This window comes from Mesoplodon densirostris, chromosome 18, assembly GCF_025265405.1.
Source record: "Mesoplodon densirostris isolate mMesDen1 chromosome 18, mMesDen1 primary haplotype, whole genome shotgun sequence".
Classification (NCBI taxonomy): Eukaryota; Metazoa; Chordata; class Mammalia; order Artiodactyla; family Ziphiidae; genus Mesoplodon; species Mesoplodon densirostris.
In genome coordinates this window covers 44,636,086-44,657,046 of record NC_082678.1, presented here as the reverse complement: position 1 = coordinate 44,657,046, position 20,961 = coordinate 44,636,086, and the positions used below count along the sequence as shown (strand labels likewise).

Sequence of the window (20,961 nt, the reverse complement as noted above, 5' to 3'; positions counted from 1 at the left end):
GAAGTCGGGCTGTGTCCCCGAAATTCAAGGAGTTGTGCCTGAAAAAAGTCCTGCCGGCTGCAGCGTCCCCCGCCCACCGCTGCCCGCCGCCCGCGCCCCACTCCCCCGACCGAGGTCACGTCAACCGGCCCAGCTTCCGCCTCCGGGACCCCGCATCCTGCCCCTCAGCGCTGCTGCCCCTTCCGGGACTTCCCGGCAGTCCGTCCCTCCGCCTGGCTCGGGGCCCTGGAAGCCAAGTCCCTCCAGCCAGCGCCCCACCCAGCGCCCCACGTGTGCTGACCCCAGGTTCCCGTCCCGACCCCCATCCCCTTAATTGGGAGGCCCCGCCCCGTGCGCAGTGACGTCGGACGCCGCTGTCAGCCGGCGCTGGGGGGGGTCGGTGTGGGGTAGAATGGCCGCTGCCGCCGTCACCCGCGGGACCCCGGGAGGTAAGAGCCGGGGCCTCTCGCCTGCCTCTCCGCCCCCGCGCCAGGGGGCGCAGCTCCACCGGCCCGGACGTTGCGCGCCGCGCCGGGGACCACCGGCCCTCTCCCGGTTCGCCCCCACTCCCCGCTTCCGTCCTCCTTCCCCGCGCCAGGGGGCGCAGCTCGGCGCAGGGCCCCACGGCGGACCTGCCGGGCAGTACCGTCCCGGGGACCCCCGCACCCCGGCACCCGCACTGCTCCTTGCCCGCCACGCGTCCGCGGACTTTGCTCCGCATCTCCTGCAGGACATCCCTCCGTGCGGGAGGGAGGCGGGACCCTCCCACCTCGGAGCGTCTCCGGGGACCACCGCCCCGCCGTGGGGGGGCCGTCCCCGGGCCCGCTTCGCACCCTGGCCGGCTCCCCATCCTGGACTGCGCACCTGCGCCCTAGGGCGGAGTCCTTACCCCAACCCAGGCTCCAGTGCTCACAGCCGAGCTCGGACGGGCCTCTTTCCCCTCCCCATCCCCGGACACCTGGTGGAGCCCGCGCTGGGAGCATCCTCCAGCCTCCATCTGTTCCCCCAGGAGGGTGGGGCCTCAGGCTGGAGCCAGAGTGGTAGATGGGCTAGAATAGGCCTGGAGGCCGAGGGAGGCAGAGGCTTTGGGGAGAGAGGTGCGGCGGGGTGCACAGGGCGGTCAGCCTCAGGGTGGAGGATGGGTTGTCCTGAGGGTGGGTTGCTGGGTCCTGGCGTCTAGCCCAGATTCAACCAGGCCCTGACCAATCTGGAGGGAAGGGTGTAGGTTAAGATCAGTTGTCAGATCTGCCCTTCACCTTCGAAAAAATCAAATAGAGAAGTAACTCAGGGTGTGTCTTCTAAGGCCTAGCTCTCCACCCGGACTTAGATCTCCTGCCCTCCCCCCAACATCCAGGCTCTCATTTGCCAAAGCATCCTCCAAGAACCGGATGCTCTGAGTCCCAGCCCCAGGACCTGACCTCACCGTAGCCCCAGACCCGCAAGAGCCCAACGCCAGCCCAGCCGGCCTTCTCCCCTCCCCCACCCTGCCGGTCTCTTCCTGATTACTCTGTTCTGTTGTGTCTCCCACTTGTGTTGGTTCCTGGCACCATGTCTGGGTTCTCCCAATCCTCCATTCCCTGGCTGTACTCTGACATCATAGTCCAGCCCCTTCCTCTCGCTTCCTCATCTTTCTTTGATATCACGACCCAGTTCTGTACCTGGTCTCCCACCTCATCCTCCTCATCCTGGATAGTGTGGAGGCTTCTGCCATGACCTTGTTCTCTCCCATCCCAGCACAGACTCCCCCTCCCCCCGGCCCCTCAGGCCGGGGGTGACCTTGCCCCCTGGAGCCCTCACCATGAATACCAAGGACACCACCGAGGTTGCTGGTGAGTTCACAATCCAGGTTCCCAGTTTGGGCACAGCCTTTTTTTCTCCCCAAGTGGTGGTGACCTTCTAATTCTTGGATCCCTGCTCTCCTTGTCATCATTTCATCCCACCCTCCCACCCCACCCCGCCCCGCCCCATGCTCTGGATTTGGCCCTTTTCCCCTGGATTATCACAGGGATATCAGGAGCAGCACCCTAAGTCCTCCCTTCTCATCCCCTCTAGAGAACAGCCACCACCTGAAGATCTTTCTACCCAAGAAGCTGCTGGAGTGTCTTCCTCGCTGCGCGCTGCTGCCTCCAGAGCGGCTCCGGTGGAATACAAACGAGGTTTTCTAGGGCGCCTGGGGGGTTAGGGCGTAGCAGGGCCTGGTGGGCTGGAGGAGTGTGAATGGGGGTCCTGCTGTGCCTGTCGACATTCTCTAGGCTCTTTGAGGATCATAGGAGAGGTATAAAGCCCTGCATCTTGTAGTAGCTCGCTTCTCCTTGGCATATCCACCTGTGTGAAGATACTACCTACCACTTACAAAGTATTTCCTACAAACCAAGCACTGTGCTCAGTACTTGTCCTGCATTATCTCATTCAGTCCTCCAAGGACGCTGTAGAACAGACGCTGTTGTTATCCCCGAGGTATAGATGGGAAAGACCAAGAGGCCAGCCTGAGACTTTGGAAAGGGGACACCCACCTGAGTGCCTCTTCTCCTGCAGGAGATTGCATCCTACTTGATCACCTTCGAGAAGCATGATGAGTGGCTATCCTGTGCACCCAAGACAAGGTGAGAAATTTTGTGAAGGTGAGGTGTGGCAGGGGTCCTGGGTTCTGTACACAGAACTCGAGGCCAATCCTTCCCTCCTCAGGCCTCAGAATGGCTCTATTATCCTCTACAACCGCAAGAAGGTGAAGTACCGGAAGGATGGTTACCTCTGGAAGAAGCGGAAGGACGGGAAGACCACCCGAGAGGACCACATGAAGCTGAAGGTCCAGGGCATGGAGGTAAGCGAGGCCTCCAGCTCACCTGCCCTGGTCCTCCTTCTCCCCACTAGCTGGGTTCCAGCCCTGCCAGGGCTTGGTGACATTCTCTGTCTACCACTCTCCCAGTCACTCTTCCCTCCTCACTCACTTTGGATCCACTAGGTGGTTGCTTAGCCTACTCTCTGCTTCCCATTTCCCTCCATGACCCAATTCTCCAGGACTTAGGCCACACCTCCCTCTGGAGGACACAGATGCCCAACCCCCTTACTTCTCTTGCATTTCCTGCAGGGGTCCGAGTACTGACCCTCTAAGCACAGGTTTCTCTTCCCTCAAATCATTGCTCCTCATCTTGGATGCATTGTTGCCATGCCCTCTGATTTTTGGATAGTTCCATATGGCAAATCTGGTCCTTGTTGTAAGGCCCTGGCCCCACTGTTCCCTCCTCTCCGTCCCAGGGTGACTTGGGGTGCTGGGATTTGAAAGGTGTGGGGAATAGGTGGGGGTGGGTGAGGGTGAAAGAGGAACTGGTGGAAAGATTGGGATTCCTGCAAAGGGACTGAACAGAGGAAGAGTTGGGGAGCAGACTAGCCCTCCCCCCACCCCAGCCTGTCTCCTGGCAGTGTCTCTATGGCTGCTACGTTCACTCTTCCATCGTCCCCACATTCCATCGGCGCTGCTACTGGCTGCTCCAGGTGAGGATGGAAGAGCTCAGGGAGACAGAGTCTACCTGGCTCTTGGAGGGAGGTGGGGGCCTGCAAGAATGAAGTGGAAGGATGACTAGGTACTGAGTGGGAAAAGGAGACTGGGAAGAAGAGAAAGGGGTTTGGGGATGGAGAGAGCCAGAACTTGGGGGGTGAGGTTGGGGGTGCCTGGGAAGAAAGTGAGGACTAGGAGGCTGAACCCCTGGGCGGCAGGACCCCATAGCACTCTGCGTGTACCTTTGTGCTCTCAGAACCCTGACATCGTCCTTGTGCACTACCTGAACGTCCCAGCCCTGGAGGATTGTGGAAAGGGCTGCAGCCCCATCTTTTGTTCCATCAGCAGCGACCGTCGAGAGTGGCTCAAGTGGTCCCGGGAGGAGCTGTTGGGACAGCTGAAGCCCATGTGTAAGGCAGCAGGGCTAGGACAGCTGTCAATGGGGAGAGTGGACATAGGGAGCTCCCAAAGGGGCCAGGGTTCTATACTCAAGAGTCTGGGGGGGTGACCATTTCCCCCCAAGCCAGGAGGGGTCTTTCCTGGGTGGGTGGGTGGGTACCAGGGTCCCTGGTGTGATCTAAGGTGTTGGAATATGGAGGGCAGCTGTGAGCTACAGGTCGGAGCCGTCTTGAGGCTGCTGGCCTCTGTTCACCTGGCCAGAAGTCTTAGAGCATCTCAGGTGCTTGGAAGAGCCATCCAGGTTCCCTGGTGACTGTTTTGTGGGGGTCCCACAGCACTTCCCCCCAACTCTCCTCTAGTTCATGGCATCAAGTGGAGCTGTGGGAACGGGACAGAGGAGTTCTCTGTAGAGCAGCTGGTGCAGCAGATCCTGGACACCCACCCGACCAAGCCTGCACCCCGAACTCACGCCTGTCTCTGCAGTGGAGGCCTTGGTTAGTGACCCCTGACCTTGGAACCCTCCTCCCTCCTAGTGTGCTGCCCTTTCTCACACCAGGGGGATGGCTGGGATTTGCATGCTTATTTGCATGTCTTTTGCATGTTCCAGAAAGATGGGCCAGATGAGCAGAGGCTTTCCCATCTGCACACTGCCCAGTTCCTTTTACTTGATTCCTGGAAGCCCAGGCTCTCTATTTGCTTTCTTCATATAGCGGCTCCTGGCCACCCTAGCACCACCACTTACACACAGGCTTAGCTTTATTCTTAGTTGGTACCCACTTGGTTCTGTTCTCTTGTCCTTTTTCTGTGCCTTTACCTATTTCTCTGAGCTATTCCCCCAAGCCATGAGTCCTCTCCTGCGGTGCTCCTCCAGGGGGAGGGAGGGGGAGGAGAAATATTTCTGCCGCCTCCCAGTGGCCATAATCGGTATGACACCTCTGGTATTTAGTGACATCTCAGGAAATGCATGAAAGCTTTCCAGTAAGGGAAGGCTGGAGAAAGATGTGTCGTATCCCTTCTCTCCCCACCACCCCTTCCACTGCAGGTTCTGGGAGCCTTACCCACAAATGCAGCAGCACGAAACACCGCATCATCTCTCCCAAAGTGGAGCCCCGAGCTTTAACCCTGACCTCTGTCCCCCATCCCCATCCCCCTGAACCCCCTCCACTGATAGCCCCACTTCCCCCTGAGCTCCCCAAGGCACATACCTCCCCATCTTCTTCTTCCTCTTCCTCCTCTTCCTCCGGCTTTGCGGAACCCCTAGAGATCAGACCTAGCCCTCCCACTTCCCGAGGGGGTTCTTCGACAGGAGGCACCGCTATCCTCCTCCTGACGGGACTGGAGCAGCGAACTGGGGGCTTGACGCCCACCAGGCACTTGGCTTCCCAGGCCAATCCTAGGCCTTCCGTGAGCTTGGCTGTAGTCGTAGGCTCTGAGCCCTCTGCCCCGCCAGCTCCTCCCAGCCCTGCCTTTGACCCGGATCGTTTTCTCAACAGCCCACAGAGGGGCCAGACGTATGGAGGAGGGCAGGGGGTAAGCCCAGACTTCCCTGAGACAGAGGCCGCCCATACCCCCTGTCCTGCCCTAGAGCCCGCTGCTGCCCTGGAGCCCCAGGCAGCTGCTCGGGGTCCCCCTCCACAGCCCAGAGCAGGCGGGAGAAGAGGAAACTGCTTCTTCATTCAAGATGACAACGGTGGGGAGGAGCTCAAGGCCCAGGGGGCTGCCCCACCTGTACCTTCACCCCCTCCTTCACCCGCACCCTCGCCTGCCCCCTTGGAGCCATCAGGCAGAGTAGGAAGAGGGGAGGCCTTGTTTGGAGGAGCTGGCGGGGCCAGTGAACTGGAGCCCTTCAGTCTTTCATCATTCCCTGACCTCATGGGAGAACTCATCAGTGACGAAGCTCCGAGTGGCCCTGCACAAGCCCCCCAGCTCTCTCCTGCTCTTAGCACCATCACAGACTTCTCCCCAGAGTGGTCCTACCCTGAGGTGAGTCTCAGGCTTCTCTCCTCCCTCCTGCATCCCTCTTACCCCGTGGTCGATGACCTAGTTTCCCTCAGTTCCCACGGCTGCTTAGTTCTCTTCCCAACCTCTGTTTTTCGTAGAGTGTAGCTCCTTTTCTGTTTTCATAGGCCCTCTGACTAACCCTTTCTCCCTCCCTCCTCCTTCTACCTGTGAATTGTGATTGTGTGAGTCCCTCAAGTGCCCCAGGGGACTTCATTCCTTGGTGACTGTTTCATGGGGTGGGGTGGGGCCGGGGAGGGACTGGGACGACTCAGCCTGGAGAAGAGAAAATACAACTGGGATGTGATCGCAAACTTTGGGAAGCTGAAAGCCTGTGTTCAGCAGTGGAGAAGTTCTGCTTTTTGCTGCTCCAGAGAGGGAAAGCAGGAACTACAGTGGGCGTCTAGAGGGGGCCTGAGAAAAGGACTTCCTTCCAGTGACAGCTATCTGCAAATGGGTTGGTAGCCTTGGGGGAGGCAACGGGTTCCCCATTTCTCACAGATTCAGGTAGAGGACAGGAGTGTGGGAAGAAGGGACAGTGGGTTGAGTTCCCTCCACTGGGTCCTGTCCAATCCCTGCACCCCAGACCCAGGAGTGTACAGAGGACAGTAGATACTCTCTCAGGGTCTGAATGAATGAATGAATGAGTGAGTGAGTGAAGGGATATTCAACAGAGGGAGCTCCAGTCACACTGCTCTCTGACTTCCGTCTGCAGGGTGGGGTCAAGGTGCTCATCACAGGACCTTGGACAGAGGCCGCCGAGCATTACTCCTGCGTCTTCGATCACATCGCAGTGCCAGCCTCACTTGTCCAGCCTGGTGTCTTACGCTGCTACTGTCCCGGTATGGGGACTGGGAATGGTAGGGGAAGGGACTAAGATAGGACAGTTAGGACTTCCAGGAAGCACTGGGAACAAATGTGTTGGGTTGTTCCTGAGAGTGGAAGGACCTCATCCAGTCCGGGGGCTGAGCCCTGTGGTCCGCCAGCAGGCAGATGACTCTGGGCTTAGGGATCAGAAGGTCTAGTTCTGGCCTAAGAAATCTACTTCTTAGCTGACTGGTGACCTTGGGTAAGTCTGTTCCTTTTTTAGGTCCTTGGCCTCCCCTCCTGTAAGGTCAGGCATTTGACCCAAGTCTCTAATGTCTGTCCAGGCCCTCTGGCCCCAATCCAGGGAGTTCTTGGGAGAATGAGAAGGGAGAGATGTTGGTCTCCTCCAACCAGTCTTGGGACTGAAGGACATTGGCTTCTAGACCTGTGCTGTCCAATATGGTGGCCATTAGCCACAAGTGCCTATTGAAATGAATTAAAATTAAATAAAATTTAAAATTCACTTCTCTTTTTTTTTTAATTAATTAATTCTTTTTTCCTTTGGCTGTGTTGGGTCTGCGTTGCTGTGCGCGGGCTTTCTCTAGTTGCGGTGAGAGGGGGCTCCTCTTCGTTGTGGTGCACAGGCTTCTCATTGTCATGGCTTTCCCTTGTTGTGGAGCACGGGCTCTAGGTGCGCAGGCTTCAGTAGTTGTGGCGCACGGGCTCAGTAGTTGTGGCTTGCGGGCTCTAGAGCTCAGGCTCAGGAGTTGTGGCGCACGGGCTTAGTTGCTCCGTGGCATGTAGGATGCCCTTCCTGGGCCAGGGCTCGAACCTCTGTCCCTTGCATTGGTAGGTAGATTTTTAACCACTGCGCCACCAGGGAAGCCCTACGATTCACTCCTTCCATCACACTAACCCCACTTCGGGTGCGCTAGTGCTACCCTACTGGACGGTGCAGATGCAGAATGTTTCCGCCACTGAGGAAAAGTTCTTTTGGACAGCCCCGGTCTAGATGTCATTGCCAAGGCTCATCTCTGCCCTCTTGCCACCAACTTTGCCCCTTACCCGGCACTCAGCAATGTTGCTGTGGGACCCTAAGGACCACTAGAGTGACAGGTTGACAGCTTTGCTGTCTATGAGTGTGTCCTCCCCCAGTCTCAACAGCCCTGTTCAATGGTGGATTTCAGGAGAGGGGCTGAGACCAGAGAAGCTAGGAATTGGGAGTCTCAGCTTCTGGTCTTGGGGCCAGGGCCTGGTGGTTTCATTCTCCAGGCTATAGACATTGAGACCCTGGGAAAGAGCTCTTATTAGACCCTGTTGGTGAGCAGCTAATTCCTTTCCTGCATCTTAGTAACAGGGTTATGACCTCTGGACCTTGATCTTGGGGAATCAAGAGATTTCACCATCATCGAGTTGTTTCTAAGTATAGGTGTTTCTTGATCCTCTGCTTCTCTACCTTGGTGCTGAACAACAGCATCCTTAAGTACAGGGTCTAGAGTCCAAGGGGTCTCTGGCCTATAGTAGGTATTAAGTTCTCAAATGAAGGGAACCCCTCCCCAGTTAGTGCCAAGGCCACTGAAGCCAGGAGCCTCTGGGGCCCACAGCAGGGGGAGTAGGGGAGGTCGATGTGAAATGATCACCTGTGACCCTGACACAGGCAGTCAGAGAGAGAGCCCAGGAAAGAGAGCCCCCTCGCTGATCCTTGCCCTCCCCAGCCCATGAGGTTGGGCTGGTGTCTTTGCAGGTGGCAGGGCGGGAGGGACCCCTTTCTGCTTCTGTTCTCTTTGAGTATCGAGCCCGCCGATTCCTGTCACTGCCTAGTACTCAGCTTGACTGGTTGTCACTGGACGGTGAGTACCTAGCCCTCTGACCCCACAACCTTTGAGCATGTCATGCTCCTAGACCCCTCAGGACTCAGGCAGCCACTGCCTTGCCCCTATTTTAGTACTCTTCCCAGCTCCTGCTTCATTAGTCATTTCTGAATGAGGCAGCAAACTTCCTTCATCTCCTCTTCCCTGTAAATCTTGGAGCCAGCTTTGTCCCAGTGCTTGTCCTGTCCTCTGCATCTCAAAGGATGCGAGGGGCAGCGACAGGGTGTAGAGCAACATACGTGAGATAAACATGAGTGTATATATGTACCTAAACACGTATTTAAACTTTCTTATCATTTTTTCCTCTAATTATAAAGATAGGCATTTATTATAGAAAATTTTGAAATTACAGAAAAGCACAAAATAGAAAATGAACATCGACTATAACATTGCTCAGTAACATACAGCACCTTCAATATATTTTCTTATACAGAGGTGCACATACATACACATGTATGTGTGTACGTGTGTGTATTTGTTTAAATCCAGAACTGTGTTTGTCCCTTTTACTGGCTATCCCTCCTGTGGCTTTCAGAATTGTTTCTCTCCGCATCTGCTTCTTTCTCAAGGTTTGCTTGTCTCCGTCTCCTCCTGTCCCTATCTAATCTGTGCTTTACTGTCTCTCCTGTGGGTCTCCTGCCTCCCTCTTCTTTCCATTTCTCCTTGGACCCTTGTCTTCACTTCCCGTCTTCCTTATCGCCTGTTCGGTATGTCCCCCAGATCTCCTTTGCGCTTTCTCTCCTCTCCTTGTTTATCTCTTCCACACTCTCCTGTCACACCTGAGTCTCTGCTCATCCCTCTCCACCTCCTCCCCACTGTCCCCTCTCTACCTTCATGCCCTTCTGTCCTGGCATCTCAGAACATCCCCAGCCTGCACCGGTTTCTCTGTTTCCCCATGGCTCTGACCCCCTCCTACCTCCCCTCCTTGTCCTTGTGTGATCTCAGGAGGGAACAGATATAGCTTGGGACGTGTGCATGTGTGCGTGTGCGTTTGTGCATGGGGTGGTGGGGGGAGGAGGAGGAATGGACGTGGCCATCCCTCTCTGTCACCTCCCCTCCCCGCCACTCTCTTTGTGGACAGCTGCGGGGGGCCAGGAGGAGGGGGTGGTGCTTCTCAAATCACAGTCTCTGAGCTCTTTGGGGCAGTGGTTAACAGAGAGGAGGGACCCTGGAGGCCTTGAGCCCCAGCCCACTACACAGGTAGTGTCTGGGGCAAGAAGGGACAGAACCGTCACCTGGGAGAAGGCTGGGAGTGTGTGTGTGTGTGTGTGTGTGTGTGTGTGTGTGTGAGATCTGGGGCAGCTAGGGCTGGATTCTCTGTGGGGAGTCCTACTGTCCGTGTGTCTTGAAGGACACAGTCTTGGTTCTGGATTCAGGTCCTAGGTCGATGGATAGTATGAAGACCCCTAGTTTGAGGACTGGTCCTGGGGGGCTGTATTCAGAAGGTGGGTGGGTAAAGGGCCGTTGTTTGGAGAGGAGGAAAGGATATGCTTGTGTCTTCACCACCCAGACTCTGGAACAGGGTCCAGTTTTGGTGTCCAGGGCATCCCCTAGACTCTGCCCACTAAGCCCCCCATGTCCACTCCCTCTCAGACAACCAGTTCCGGATGTCCATCCTGGAGCGACTGGAGCAGATGGAGAAGCGGATGGCAGAGATTGCAGCAGCTGGGCAGGCCCCCTACCGGGGTCCTGATGCCCCTCCGATTCAGGTACCTCCACGAGGAGGGCACTCGACGGTAGGGAGCAGGGGGAGGGTCTTCCTTAGAAATAGGCTCTAGTGTGTGACTCCCCTCGCTCTCCAGCCCCAGCCAGCCCTCCTCCCTGTCCCTGACGCCATCCTGCTCCCACCCCCGCCCCACGGCAAGACTGGCTATTCTGGGCACCCTCTTGGCATGACAGGCTTCAGACTATTTCTGGCCTGAAGGAGGGTGGAGGTGAGGGAGAGGGTGGGGGAGGGGATCCAGGGAGTTGGGGCTCAGTGCTCTGGGGGTCCCAGGTCTCGGAGGGAAGAAGGCTGGGAGAGGACTCTGAGTTCTGAGGGGAAGAAGTCATCTGTGGATATGGCACTGATCTGAGCCAAAGTGAAGGCACAACATGGGCAAGTGGGTGTGAGGTCTGGCACCTGAAGGAAGCTGCCTGTGGGTGGGGGTGGGGGACACCCAGGAACTTGAACTGGGAGGACTGATGGGCCATCAGAGATCCGAGTGGTGGGAACCTAGACTGGGACGTGTGGGGAGAGGGCAGAACTGGAAGCTGAGAGGACAGGCGTGGGGTGGCTAAGGCCATCCCAGGCTGGGGGTGCTCAGGTCTCTACCTAAGGGTGTGTGCACCACAGGATGAAGGCCAGGGGCCCGGGTTCGAGGCACGGGTGGTAGTCTTGGTAGAGAGCATGATCCCACGCTCCACCTGGAGGGGTCCTGAACGTCTGGCCCATGGAAGCCCCTTCCGGGGCATGAGCCTGCTGCACCTGGCTGCTGCCCAGGGCTACGCCCGCCTCATCGAGACCCTGAGCCAGTGGCGGTGAGCCGGGGCCGTGGGTGCAGGGCGGGGGTGCCCAGGGACTGAGGAGGAACTGGAGCCCTGCCATGGGAGCTGGGGTCACTGTGGAAAGGAAGAGGGGCTGGAAGAGGGTTTGCACTTGGGGGAGTTTTAATGTCCCCTGACTTACAACGCTGACCTCTTGACCTCCTTACATTCATTAATCTCTTTGACTGCTTATCCCACTGACCTTAGTGCTTCCCAGTCCCTTCGATTCTGAAGTTCCTACCGGGCGCCCTTTCTCCCTGACTGGACCCTGTTGTCCCTTTCCCAAACCCTCCAGGAGTGTGGAGACCGGAAGCTTGGACTTAGAGCAAGAGGTTGACCCACTCAACGTGGACCATTTCTCTTGCACTCCTCTGGTGAGGATGCTGGGTTCCTGAGTGCACGTGGGCAACGGGAAACGGGAATGGTTCTTCAAAGGGAAGATCCTCTGAGGGATACAGGGAAGGAGTGAGGACGGGCCCCAGGCCTCACCTCCACCTCCACCCTCTTCTCCTCAGATGTGGGCTTGTGCCCTGGGCCACCTGGAGGCTGCCGTGCTCCTTTTCCGTTGGAACAGACAGGCACTGAGCATTCCCGACTCTCTGGGCCGCCTGCCCCTGTCCGTGGCTCATTCCCGGGGTCACGTGCGCCTCGCCCGCTGCCTTGAGGAACTGCAGAGACAGGAAGCTTCAGCTGAGCCCCCGCTTGCCCTGTCGCCGCCCTCCTCCAGCCCAGACACTGGTGAGGGTTTAAAAGGGGACCGTGGGTGGGAGGACAGGCCAGGGGAAAGCCAGAGGGTGGGAGACAGAGTGCGAGAAGAGGCAGCGGGGATGGGGAGGTAAGAGCAGCAAGGCCAGGGAGTTTGAGAGCAGCAAGGGGGCAGGTGGCGCCTTCTGCCCTCACCCCCTTCCCTCACCTCGCAGGTCTGAGCAGTGTCTCCTCGCCTTCGGAGCTATCGGATGGCACTTTCTCCGTCACATCAGCCTATTCTAGTGCCCCGGATGGGAGTCCTCCCCCTGCTCCTCTGCCAACCTCTGAGATTACTATGGAGATGGTCCCAGGCCAGCTCTCCTCTGGTGCCCCAGAGGCCCCCCTACTCCTCATGGACTATGAAGCCACCAACCCCAAAGGGCCCCCACCCTCACCGCCTCCTCTCCCACCGGCCCCAGATGGTGGGGCTGCTCCAGCGGAAACTGACAGCCCACCAGCTGTGGATGTGATCCCGGTACCACTTATGCTGATGGAATTATGAGGGCTAGAAGTAGAGTGGGGCGCGGGGTGGGGTGATGCCGACCATTCCATGAAACAGAATCAGAGTCTGGCTGCAGTTTGGGAAGAAGGGGCCATTTACTCTCATATAGGGACAGGCAAGTTTATCCTCTGCTTAGCTCCTGTCAGAGCTTGTGACTCAGGAGTCATGAGGCATCAGGGGTTAAAAATTCTGGGGAATATCTTCAGTTAGAGCCGGGTTGTAGGGGTTACTTGTTGATCCACGAAGGGACAAGGTTCTTTGGGAACGAGAGCAATGGCAGGGAGTGGGGAGGAGTGAGGAGCAGAGAGGTTGGCAAGATGGAAGCATCTGGCAATGACCTGGGGCAAGGGGGCGGGGGGGGATGCTTGCACAGAGTAAGAGCTAAGAGAGTCTTGTGGAATGAATGAACACATGAGAGAGTGAATCTTCAAGTGCAGCAGCATACTCCTCCACTAGGACTGGGGACATATCTGCTTTAGAGAGGCTAATGGATTAACTGGGTAGCACTGGAGTACAAAAAATGTAGACAGCTCCACAAGGTAGGCTGCTTTATGTGTGGCCAGCAGGAAGTGCTGCAGGCTTCAGGCCTGGAGCAAAGGCAAGGCTGGAGCCATTCAATAAGGTGTCATGTGATTGGCAGGCTCTGAGCTGATTCTTGGAGAGTGGGATGGGGTGGCGGGCATGGCCAGGTCTGTGGGAGCTGGCATGGGGCAGGCCGGGTGGGACAGTGGGCAGTCAGCCTGGAAGGGTAAGCCCTTCATTTGCCCAGCTCCTGAATCCCCATGTGGTATATGTCCTTCCTAGCCTATGTTTTCCATGCCTCAACACAGAGGGCTGTACTCCTGAGGGGGACCTCAAGAAGTATAAATGAGTCTGGAACACTGGCGGAGAAAGACAGGGTTAGCAGGGACAGCCGTCCCTGAGGCCTCATCGTCTGGTGCTGAGAGGAGGAACAAGATAGGAAGTGGACTGACGCTACGGCCTTGGCCGGAACAGGCCGGAACAGCTGGCAGTCGGGGCTCCTCGAGGCTCACCCAGCTTCTCCTCCATCCAGGTGGACATGATCTCACTGGCCAAGCAGATCATTGAAGCCACACCAGAGCGGATTAAACGGGAGGACTTTGTCGGGCTGCCTGAGGCCGGAGCCCCAATGCGGGAGCGGACGGGGGCTGCAGGGCTCAGCGAGACCATGTCCTGGTTGGCCAGCTACCTGGAGAATGTGGACCATTTCCCCAGCTCAGCCCCTCCCAGGTGACCAGCTCAGGACAAAGCCTCCAGATCCTTCTTCAGAGGAACATGGGAGGGAGGGAGGAAGCTTCCTCATGGCCAGGGCTCCATCCTGGCTCAGGCCCCAGAGCCTTTGAAAAGGGGATTGGCACTGGCTGCTGAGTTCTGAAGTCACTCTGCAGGCTCTGCTGCTGGGGCTGTGCCTTCACAGCAGTCTCCAGGTGGGAGAAGAGGGACTGCAGATGCCCCATGGCCTCTCTTCTCCCTGTCCCTGCAGCGAACTGCCCTTTGAGCGGGGTCGCCTGGCTATCCCTCCGGCACCTTCCTGGGCAGAGTTTCTCTCTGCGTCTGCCAGTGGCAAGATGGAGAGTGATTTTGCCCTGCTGACCCTATCGGATCACGAGCAGCGGGAACTGTACGAGGCAGCCCGAGTCATCCAGACGGCCTTCCGAAAGTACAAGGTCAGGGGGCTGGGTGTTTCAGGGGATGAATTACACAATCTTGAACAGGGAGATTATGGGTTCCCAGGACTTTGGGAGGGACAACAGTCATCCACACAGGCCTGGGATGGGGTGAAGGGTCGGGGACCCCAGGCAAGTCGGAAGGTTAGGTCAGATGTCCGTTAGGTGGGCAGTTAAGTGCTGAGACCTCCTTCTCTCCCCTTAGGGCCGGCGGCTGAAGGAGCAGCAGGAGGTAGCAGCAGCTGTGATCCAGCGCTGTTACCGGAAGTACAAGCAGGTGAGACGGTCCTCTCTTGAAAGCATACCCACCAACCCACACCCACACACACCCATTCCAGCCCAGAGCATCCAGAATGCTGCCGGAGCCCTAACTCCCCTTCTCTCTCCACAAGCTGACCTGGATTGCACTTAAGGTATTAGGCGTGAGACCTGGGTGTGAGGTTGTCTGTGATGATTCAGCCTTTCCATGAGCGTGTGGATTAGAGAAATAGACTTGCATCAACTGAACTTGGGGGTGACCCTCAGGGGTTTGGGTCTCTGTCCACTTCAGCCCCTGCCCCTCCTCCCCACTCCTGCAGTTTGCACTCTATAAGAAGATGACCCAGGCGGCCATCCTGATCCAGAGCAAGTTCCGAAGCTACTATGAACAGAAGCGGTTTCAGCAGAGCCGCAGGGCGGCGGTGCTCATCCAGCAGCACTACCGTTCCTACCGCCGCCGGCCCGGGCCTCCCCACCGGCCCACGGGCACCCTGCCTGCCCGCAACAAGTACGGCGCTAGCCCTCCGGCCCTCTCTGCCCACCCACTGTGTCCATGCCCACTGTCCGTGGACTCCCGACTCATCAGCCTGCCCCCCTGCCTTTACTTGCCAGGGTCCCTAAGGGGCGGACGGCAGGGGATGCCTGAGTGTCGTGTGAGGTCTCATCTTTTCTTTCTTCCACCAGAGGCTCCTTTCTCACCAAGAAGCAGGACCAGGCAGCCCGGAAGATCATGAGATTCCTGCGGCGCTGCCGGCACAGGTGCTGCCCTTTCCCTCACTGGATTTGGGCCTGCCCCCTCCCCCACCCCATCTCCCCGATCTGCGGGTCTCCTCTGACTCCTTCCTTGTTTCTCCGCAGGATGAGGGAATTGAAGCAGAACCAGGAGCTGGAAGGGCTTCCCCAGCCCGGACTGGCCACCTGACCTCTCCACTGCCTTTCTCATCACCCTGGGGGCCGCTTCTTGCAGTCTTAACAGGGACAGGGCTCTCTGGGGGAGGGGGAGCCCCCTGTCGGCAGCTTTCCCGTCACTTCTCTGGAGCCCGTCCTCGGTCTCCACCCCCTCCCCCTCCGAAGTGCTGAACTCCCTTTCCCACCCCCGGCTCCTTCTCCTCTTCCCTCCGGGTCGTGCCCCGCCTCTTTTAGTCCCTGGCTCCAGAAGACCCACGCCCCACATACCTGCATCTTCAGCTGTGACCTCCGGAGCCCTGCCTGCCCCTTCTCCACAGCTCCCTCCCTGCCTGTACCCACCTCGGCCCCTTCCTGACTTGCCTTATTTATTTGTTCGATGCGTCTCTGAATGTATCCGCCTCGGTCCCACCTCTGCCTTCGCTACGCGCACGCCCCTTGTGTTTCAGGGCTGACCGTGCCCCCACCCCGACTCCGCATGTCTGCGTCTGTCTCCTCCCTTTCTGGCCCTGTCTTCCCCAGTCACCCCGACCGACTCTGGCCACCAACCTCCGGGCCAAAGGGGGGTGTATATAGGAACGCGTTGCGGAGTCCCGCCCCGTCCCCGAGGGGAGGGGGCTTGTACATAATGTAACATACAGAGTATAGTGAAGAATCTATTTAAGGCGCCGCAGGGAGGGCTGCACGGCCGGGCTTGTGGCTCCAGGCGCGGCGGGGGCCTCCTGCCGGCTCCACGAGCACTTTCTACTTGTGCATGGGCTTGGTTTCTACGAATTGCCATTAAACATCGCTGCACCAGCCAGCCTCCGGCCTCTGTCTGCGGGGGGCGGGGCCTCGGCCGGCGGGAGGCTGCCGGCGCGCTGGGCAGGGATCTAAGCCGCGCCGGGGCGGGTGCGTGGTTTTCCGCCTCCGACGTGTTTCCGGCCTTAAAGGCATTTTGCCCTTCCCTTTAAGACGCGCCGCCCCCCTCTCAGTCACTCCCAAGATGGCGGACCTACTGGGCTCCATCCTGAGCTCCATGGAGAAGCCACCCAGCCTCGGTGACCAGGAGACTCGGCGCAAGGCCCGAGGTGAGGATCCCAAATTCACAACCGGCTTTCTTCGCCCGGTTCTCAGGACCGCACTCCTACCCTTTTGGACGACCCCGCCTTCTCAACCTTGAAAGACCCCTCACGGGCCCCTTCAGAGACCCCCCGAGTCCCTAAAAGGGGTGCCAAACCGCCCGCTGTTGTTAGCGGACGATGATTGGCTACCTGAAGCCCAGCGCCAGGCCCCTGGCTCGCTCTACCTTGGCCTTCCGCAGTCCTTGTTTTCAATTCGCCGATGGGCCCGCCTGTCCGCCGGTGGCGTGCTCTGATTGGTAGGCTGCCTTCAACCCCACCCAACCCCTTGGTTTTCCTCGGCCCGCCTTCGGATCGGAGGGGGGGTTGAGTTCGACCGCTCGGCCCCGCCCACCTCCTGGCGCTCGAGTCCCTGAGCCTCGTCCCCTTCGGATTGGATTCAGGACACGCCCATCCGCAGTCCTTTCTCCCCTATTGGCCACCTCAACTTAAAGGTCTACCTATTAAGTTTTGTTCGACCTTCCTCTAGCCCACCCTACCCTCAGCACCTCTAACTGGGTCCTTTCGGCGCTCTTATGCCCCTCCTACTTGGGGCCGCCCTCCAACCTTTCTCTCATCTGTCCCCTTAAATTTCCGAGCTCCCCGGGCGGGTCGTGAATGTTGATTGGAGGGGTGAGAATGCCCTTACCCGGTCCGATTGGCCATGGTCTCCCCGCCTGTGTTCTCCGAGTAACTTCCCAGCAGGCGGCTCAAGTTGGGCTGCAAGCTTAGGGCGCGGCCCGCCGGGTGGTACAGGCCTCTCTTGCTCGCTTTGCGGAGTGTGAATGAGTCTGACAGAATGACTGACTACCTTGGGGAGGACACCGGCTCCCCACCCGTCCGAGGGAGGCCAGGGCTGCCTGGGTGCCTTCAAAGGGCTCAAGCTGCTTAATATCGTACTAATATCCATATTTACTGAATGGTTGCTAGGGGCCAGGGTACCCTCAAGGAGCCCACAGTCTGGAGCATCGATGAAATGCGCATTGATGAAACGATCACACAGGAGTTTAATAACCAACTTTATAAGTGCTCTGAAAGAAAAATAACTGTTATGAGAGGGGCTACCTAGGGGTCCTAAACTAGTCTGCAGTGGGCTGAGATGTGAAGAATAGGTAAGTCAGTAAGTGAGAGGGGAGCACAGTGCTCCAGACAGAGATTTGAAAGCTCTGAGGAAGGAGGGAGCATAATGGGACCTGGGAACGGGAATTATTTAACACCATGACTGACTAGGTGGGTTCACCAGCGACCGTTGACCGACTAGGAAGCTGAAGTTCAGAGTTTAGTCAGTTGCCTGCCGTTACACTGTTACTAAGTGGTGGGGTTTCAAACCCATGTGTGACTTTTAAGGCTACGTTCTTAACCATAGTCTTATGCCACCTCCTCAGATGCAGAGAGATGACTCATAAGCCAGTTCGAGAACAGTCAGTGGCCAATATGGGGTGTGCTGATGGTCAGAGCCCTTGAGGTGGGAGAGAGGAGAGCTCCTGAGCTGTCGGGGCCCTGGGGCCACAGAGAGTAACCGGATAGGAGATGAACAGGGTCTGTAGCTTCTAGGAGCCCATAGTGGGGTAGGGAGGACAAAAGTCACACTCGGTTAGCTCTCAGCACATGCCGTAGTGGGTATCTGAACCGAATGTGCTTGGGCCCCAGAGGAAGAAGTGAGTAACTCTGACTCATGGTGGATCTCAAAGTTTGCAAGAGGAGGAAGAGCATTTCAAGCAGTAGGAACAACATGTGCAAAGACGTGAAGTGATTAAGAAAATGGGAAGAGGTTCAGTGCAGCTGAAGGAATTCCAATCCTGTGGAAGAAGTGGGCCTTAAGGATATAAAGAATTTGAAATGGCGGAAGAGAGAAGAGGGGACAGTGAGACCCAAGGGTAGGGAGTTCCCTTTACAGCTCACCTCAAGACAGCTACACCCCCAAAGGAGAAGAGTGTCAGACTGGCCATTTCAGCTTCATCTTGGCTGTAGAAGTAAAAAGTGGGGGTGTTACACAATATAGGAAGTTAAATAATTTCCCCTTCCCTATGCAGACATTGAGATGATAAGCTCCTTGAGACCAGGGCTTGGTTTGTTCTCGTTACCTCCCCAAGTGCTTTATAGTTCTTGGTATGTCGCAGGCATTAAATAAATGTTTGTTAGTTGGTTTCCCCAGTAGGTTGGGAAACGGGGTTGAGCATGATTCTAATCTTTGGTACTCCCACTAAACTGTGAGCTCCTAAAGGGCAAACCTATGTCTTAATCCTCTTTGTACTCCAGGTCCTAGCACAGTGCCAGGTATAGAGGAACTATCAATAAATGCTTGGCAAATAAACAGTAATCCTACCTTCCTAGCCTGATACCCTCCCAGTGGACATGAGATCCCTTTTGAAGCCTTACAAACTCTCCCCACCCATGCTTCCACCTCGGCCTCATGCTGCCATTTCTCACCCCCAGAGCAGGCAGCCCGCCTGAAGAAACTACAGGAGCAAGAGAAACAGCAGAAAGTGGAGTTTCGTAAAAGGGTGAGAACAACTGGAGAGATCAAAGACAGCCTCAGAAAGGACTTCCAATAAGTTAGAATTGGAAGGTGGAAGAGTCAGTTTGTTTGGAAACTGTCTTGAGAGAGGTGAAACCCGGAAGCCAGTGGCACGGTGGCTGGGAAAGGCGTGGGAGGCCAAGGCCTGTTGGCCCGGCAGGGGAGAGGGATATTGGGGTGGGGCCATCATCTCATACCTTCTTCCCTTTTTCCTTTACCAAGATGGAGAAAGAGGTGTCAGATTTCATCCAAGACAGTGGGCAGATCAAGAAAAAGTTTCAGCCGATGAACAAGATAGAGAGGAGCATACTGTGAGTGTCTCTGGGTGGCCAAGGAGGCATGAAAGGGCCAGACGGGAGAACCCTCCAGAGGAGGGCGCTGGGCCCCTTCGTGGCTCTACATAGTCTTTCCCCTTCGCTCCCCCTTCCCAGACACGATGTGGTGGAAGTGGCTGGCCTGACATCCTTCTCCTTTGGGGAAGATGACGAATGTCGCTATGTCATGATCTTCAAAAAGGTAAAAGGGGGACCTCCCTGGTGGTCCAGTGGTTAGGACTCTGAGCTTCCACTGCAGGGGGCACGGGTTCGACCCTGGTCGGGGAACTAAGATCCTGTGTGCCACGCCGCACTGCCCCCCAAAAAAAGGTAAAAGGCCTGAGTTCCCCGCTGTCTCCTCTCTCCTTTTCAGCCTGTGCCCCACGCTGGGGGAGAGGAATGAAATGAAACATGTATGTGGAACCTTGACCCCATCATCTCCTTCTTTCCCAGGAGTTTGCACCCTCAGATGAAGAGCTGGACTCCTACCGTCGTGGCGAGGAGTGGGACCCCCAGAAGGCTGAGGAGAAACGGAGGCTGAAGGTGAGTTATGCCTGGCAGTCCCTGGGGTCCTGCAGCCCCCCACCTGGGAGGGGTTGGGGTCAGGCCCTGAGCTCTGGTGCCCCACCTTGGCACCCCTAGGAGCTGGCCCAGCGGCAGGAGGAGGAGGCAGCCCGGCAGGGACCTGTGGTGGTGAGCCCTGCCAGCGACTACAAGGACAAGTACAGCCACCTCATTGGGAAGGGGGCAGCCAAGGATGCGGCCCACATGCTACAGGCCAACAAGACCTACGGCTGTGGTGAGGCCACAGTGGGGGCTGGGAGGGCAGGGGAGAGGAGCACAGGATGGGGGGAGGGGAGGGAAGCCGAAGCACAGGGCTCCTAGGCCCTCCCACCCTCCCCTCTGCCCCCAGTGCCTGTGGCCAACAAGAGGGACACACGCTCTATTGAAGAGGCCATGAATGAGATCCGGGCCAAGAAGCGTCTGCGGCAGAGCGGGGAAGAGTTGCCACCTACCTCCTAGACACCCCAGCTCCCTGGGGCAGGGCAGAGGGCAGGGAGGGACGAGGCTGCTGCTATTAGAACCCATCCTGGAGCCCCACCTCTGAAGCACCTCCTAACAGCTGTCACTCAGGCTGGGGGAAGCAGGTGTTTGATTTGTCACTGTTGGAGCTTGGATGTGTGTATGTGTGTGTGTGTGTGTGTGTGTGCGCGCGCACGCGTGCGTGAATGTACAGGTGGGTATTTAATCTGTATTATTCTCTGTTCTCCCTGGAATTTTCTTCCCCATGGGGCTGGGGTTACTTTACATTCAGTAAACACTGTTTGACCCAATGTCTTGGTTTGTTTGAACAGAGAAAGGTGGGTCCTGGAGAGGAAGAGAAACAATTATAGATTGAACAGTATAAGATTGTTTTTGTGGGCCAAAGATGGCGAAATATTGGCACTTTTGTAGAAATTTATAAGAGATAGTATTTTAAGAGCACAGTCACCACAGCCAAATGGCCTAGGTTTGGATCCTGGCTCTGCCAGTTACTGTTACCTTGGTTAAAGTATTTTACCTTTTTGTGCCTCGGTTTCCTCACCAGTAAAATGGGGATAATGTAACTGATAGGACTGTTTCAGAGATTACACAGGCTGGTATATGTCAAATATTTAGAATGGTTTCACATTCTACAAGCTCCATGGAAATGGTAGCTGCTCTGGTTACACTCTCATCCTCACCAAGCACTTCGATTTCATAAGGATGAGCACTCAGACTTCACACTGCGGTGCCCTCTGCAGACCGTGCACTTCAACTCATGGGCAGGTCTGATCCCGCTGCCCCCTCAGGGTGATGTCAGGCCTTGGCC

The 20,961-nt window shown here is 57.0% G+C and overlaps 2 protein-coding genes across 4 annotated transcripts; both read left to right on the top strand.

The window, feature by feature from the left end:
- Positions 1-208: 208 nt before the first annotated feature.
- CAMTA2 (calmodulin binding transcription activator 2) lies at positions 209-15,389 on the top strand. Of its 3 annotated transcripts, none has more exons than XM_060082487.1 (22): positions 209-428; positions 1,714-1,808; positions 2,032-2,135; positions 2,515-2,582; positions 2,665-2,800; positions 3,400-3,471; positions 3,732-3,885; positions 4,234-4,368; positions 4,917-5,857; positions 6,588-6,714; positions 8,395-8,529; positions 10,144-10,259; positions 10,886-11,070; positions 11,372-11,450; positions 11,592-11,814; positions 11,997-12,298; positions 13,380-13,576; positions 13,830-14,013; positions 14,219-14,290; positions 14,592-14,779; positions 14,956-15,030; positions 15,130-15,389. In XM_060082487.1, exons 2-22 carry the CDS (start codon positions 1,778-1,780, stop codon positions 15,191-15,193), a joined length of 3,588 nt encoding a protein of 1,195 aa, XP_059938470.1. In that variant the 5' UTR covers positions 209-428; positions 1,714-1,777; the 3' UTR covers positions 15,194-15,389. The 3 variants fall into 3 exon arrangements, with proteins under 3 accessions (XP_059938470.1, XP_059938469.1, XP_059938471.1); XM_060082486.1 differs by having other exon boundaries at positions 3,385-3,471; XM_060082488.1 differs by lacking the exon at positions 3,400-3,471.
- Positions 15,390-15,637: 248 nt separating this feature from the next.
- On the top strand, positions 15,638-20,443 carry SPAG7 (sperm associated antigen 7). The gene is made up of 7 exons (XM_060082492.1): positions 15,638-16,247; positions 18,714-18,781; positions 19,018-19,106; positions 19,227-19,311; positions 19,563-19,652; positions 19,752-19,908; positions 20,023-20,443. Exons 1-7 carry the CDS (start codon positions 16,163-16,165, stop codon positions 20,130-20,132), a joined length of 684 nt encoding a protein of 227 aa, XP_059938475.1. The 5' UTR covers positions 15,638-16,162; the 3' UTR covers positions 20,133-20,443.
- Positions 20,444-20,961: the final 518 nt, after the last annotated feature.